This window comes from Athene cunicularia, assembly GCF_003259725.1.
Source record: "Athene cunicularia isolate RWA chromosome Z unlocalized genomic scaffold, athCun1 chrZ_part3, whole genome shotgun sequence".
NCBI classification, from domain to species: Eukaryota; Metazoa; Chordata; class Aves; order Strigiformes; family Strigidae; genus Athene; species Athene cunicularia.
The window spans coordinates 16,794,214-16,797,510 of record NW_020799144.1 but is presented as its reverse complement, the minus strand read 5'-3'; the positions used below and the strand labels follow the sequence as shown (position 1 = coordinate 16,797,510).

At 59.4% G+C, this 3,297-nt stretch overlaps 1 protein-coding gene across 1 annotated transcript in view; it reads right to left on the bottom strand.

Annotated features, from left to right (window-relative positions):
- Positions 1 to 6: 6 nt before the first annotated feature.
- The window catches only part of RETSAT (retinol saturase), a gene marked incomplete at its 5' end in the record, with an annotated part of 7,490 nt that continues 4,199 nt past the window's right edge, over positions 7 to 3,297 (bottom strand). The window contains 3 exons of the mRNA XM_026866514.1: positions 7 to 966; positions 1,432 to 1,591; positions 1,885 to 2,051. Of these exons, the coding sequence (XP_026722315.1) occupies positions 821 to 966; positions 1,432 to 1,591; positions 1,885 to 2,051 (473 nt within the window). The remainder of the gene's footprint in view (positions 967 to 1,431; positions 1,592 to 1,884; positions 2,052 to 3,297) is intronic.

Genomic DNA, 3,297 nt, shown 5'->3' with positions numbered 1-3,297 from the left:
CATCTCTGGGCGATGAGGGGTAGAGCAGCACCAAAATGTTGGCCGCATCGTGGGGCAGAGGGGCTGCGTCACGCTCCTGCTACGCTGCTGCAACAAGGCATGGCTTTGAAAGCACTATACAGCTAGCAAGCACTGTTGCTCTTAAAGAGCTTTAAACCTGGCTTAAATCCTTCTATTCCTGGCAGAATCCTCTCCTGGGCTTGGGCTGGTGTGATTTCCCCGTGCTCAAAGGCAGCTGGTGCCCATCCAGCTGGTGCCATGCCCGGCGCTGCCTGGACAAGCACAGCCCCGACTCGGGGAGGTGCCACTGCCTCTGCAACCCCCGGGGCTGCCGAGTCCCGCGCGGAGCTTTAGGAGTCCAACTTTGTGCCAAAGCTGCCATCTGAGAGGGGGGGGAGGATCCCTGGGGCGCTTGCTGCCTTTGCTGTGTCTGGGAGGTGCAGGTGGCTCTCAGACGGGTGGGGATCATCGGTGTTGCTTGTAGAGGCTGTTGGGTTTTGCCTTCTGGTGCAGCCTGGATTTTGGGGTTGCCTTGGCTTCTTTCCTGGCCGCTGCTGCGCATGGCAGCTCTTGGAGACCCTCTTCCCCACACCAGGAGAAGGGGTTTGCCCTTCAAAGGCTGGCCAGGGATCAGCGCTGGCGTCTACTCGCTAGTGGTGGATGTTGTGGTGGAAGAGGTGAGCTCTAGGTGGGTAAGGTCCAAACAAGCTGGCTGGAAATGGGAACAACGTCCTCCTGGGCCTTTGGCTTTGTGCTACGGGTGATTTACAGCAGAAAATAAGGTGCTGGGGGAAGGTCCTGGCTGGTGGGGTGGCAGGGGTTAGTCCTCCTTCTTGCAGTTGGTGGCCTGCGTGCGCTTTTTCAGCCACGCCACGTCGATGTAGAGGTTGCGCTTGAGGACGGTGCTGGCGCAGATGACGGCTCCTTGCAGGGCTCCCATGAAGCCGCACAGGCACAAATCCTGCCCTGGAAGAGAGGAGGAGGCAGCAGTGACAGTGACCGTGGTGGGACCTGCAGGCCGCCCGTGCTCCCCATCCCCAACTGACCCTCCGTGGTGGGTCGGACATCAACCACCCCAATCCATCATCTGCCCTCCCCACCTTCCAGCTGCCCCTTGGGTTTGAACCCACAAACCCCTCCCTTTTTGACTCCTTCCTTCTCCCCAGCAGGGAAAGGGCCTCATTCTGTCCAGCTAAAATAAACCAGCACTGGGCAGGGAGATAAGGTCCGGGAGCTAGAGGAGGCACAGCCCTTCCCTCCTCCGTGCAGCTCCACTCAGACACGCTCCAGCAGCTCCTGCATCGCTCCACGGCACAACAGCAGCTTGTCCTCTTATTCCACTGAAGGCTTTTCTCCACGCCCCCCCCATATTCTGCTTCCCCAGAGGTGTCCTCATCTGAGAACACGGTGTCTGGAAGGTGGCCGCGGTACCTGTCAGGTAGAGGTTGGGGATGGGCGTCTGTGCCCTCATGGTGGCAACAGCTTCAGCTTGCAGGCGGGGCATGTTGTGGTCTATGCCGTACATCTCCCCCTTGGGGCTAGCGATGTAGTGCTGGTTGGTGATGGGTGTCCCACCGGAGATGTACTCGATCTGCAGGGGATGAGGGACAATGCGGTCAGCAGAGGGCAGGCATGACGGTGTGGGGTGTCTCATGCTCCCAGAAGCTGTTTTTGTGGGGTACGGGCTGGGACAGGTTTCCTTGCAGACCCTTGGGTGGTGGTTCTGGCCAAGTTTGGTCCCAGGGACCATCATCCCCCCTTGCGCGTGGTCAGGAGGCAGCAGCGATGGGTTGGTGCCACACCGCCCAGCAGGCCCAGACCCGGCTCCTGCATTTGCAGGATGGGGTTGGGTAGACAGGACCCAGGAATGCCAGGCTTCCTCACCCTGTCCTCAACGCGGGGGTACAGCTTGAAGACAGCCTGCATGATGGTGTCCACAAAGGTCTTCTTCAACTCCTCATAATCATCTCCCCGCTTATTGACCTGTTTGTCCTTCCACTCCTCAAACCACTCGTATTTGGCAAAGGTCACGATGGCCAGCGTGGATTTACCTGCAGTAGGACAAGGTAGGGGTGGTTGTGCCTGTGCTCACCCTGACATCACTGGTTCACTGTCACAAACCCAACGCACCCCCCGGCTTTGCCCAGGACTATTTCAGCAGAAACTCCTCAGTTGCAGTGATCGAATGAATGAAACACCTGCAAGAGTTTTTTGTGGGAATTAAGAACTGGTAGTTAGCAAAATGTAAACCGACCTTGAGGCACAAGAATGATTTTGGATAACTGAGGCAACACTACGGAGCCCCGTGTCGCGAGCGTCAGGAACAGCAGGTCGGAATAGCGCCTGCAGGATGTGTGGTGAGCGTGTGAGCAGTAAACAGATAAAACCTGAAGGTCAGTCGGATGTAGAAGTAAAAACAAATGGGAATAAATTGGGAGTTTGCAGACACTGTGGCAGTGTTTGCTCTTGTCAATGCGCCCCCTTCAGCAAACTGGTGTGTTTGTCATTCAGCTCATTGCCCCAGTCCCGGCTGGACCGAGACCAAATATTACCAAAAGTTTCACTAAGGGCAAATGCCGGGGGCTGCCCTTGGGCCACAACAACCCCCAGGGGGGCTACAGGCCTGGGCAGGAGTGGCTGGAGAGCTGCCGGTCAGAGAGGGACCTGGGGGGGCTGATTGACAGCTGGCTGAATATGAGCCAGCAGTGTGCCCAGGTGGCCAAGGAGGGCAACGGCATCCTGGCTTGTACCAGCCCTGGCGTGGCCAGCAGGGACAGGGAAGGGATCTGAGCCCTGGGCTCGGCACTGGGGAGGCCGCCCCTCGCTGAGGGGTTCAGTTCTGGGCCCTTCACCCCAAAAAGGCCATTGAATGACTCGAGCGTGGCCAGAGAAGGGCAACGGAGCTGGGGCAGGGTCTGGAGCACAGGTCTGCTGGGGAGCGGCTGGGGGAACTGGGGGGGTTCAGTCTGGAGAAGAGGAGGCTGAGGGGAGACCTCCTGGCCCTCGGCAACTCCCTGCCAGGAGGGGGCAGAGAGGGGGGATGAGTCTCTGGAGCCAAGGCCCCAGCGCCAGGCCCCGAGGGAATGGCCTCAAGCTGCCCAGGGCAGGGTCAGGCTGGCTCTGAGGAAGGATTTCTGTGCAGAAGGGGCTGTTGGGCGTTGGAATGGGCTGCCCAGGGCAGGGGGGAGTCCCCGGGATCCCTGGGGGGGTTGAAGAGTCAGGCTGAGCCAGCGCTGAGGGATCTGGGGGAGTTGGGGGGGTCAGGGGGAGGGTCATGGTTGGGCTGGAGGAGCTGCA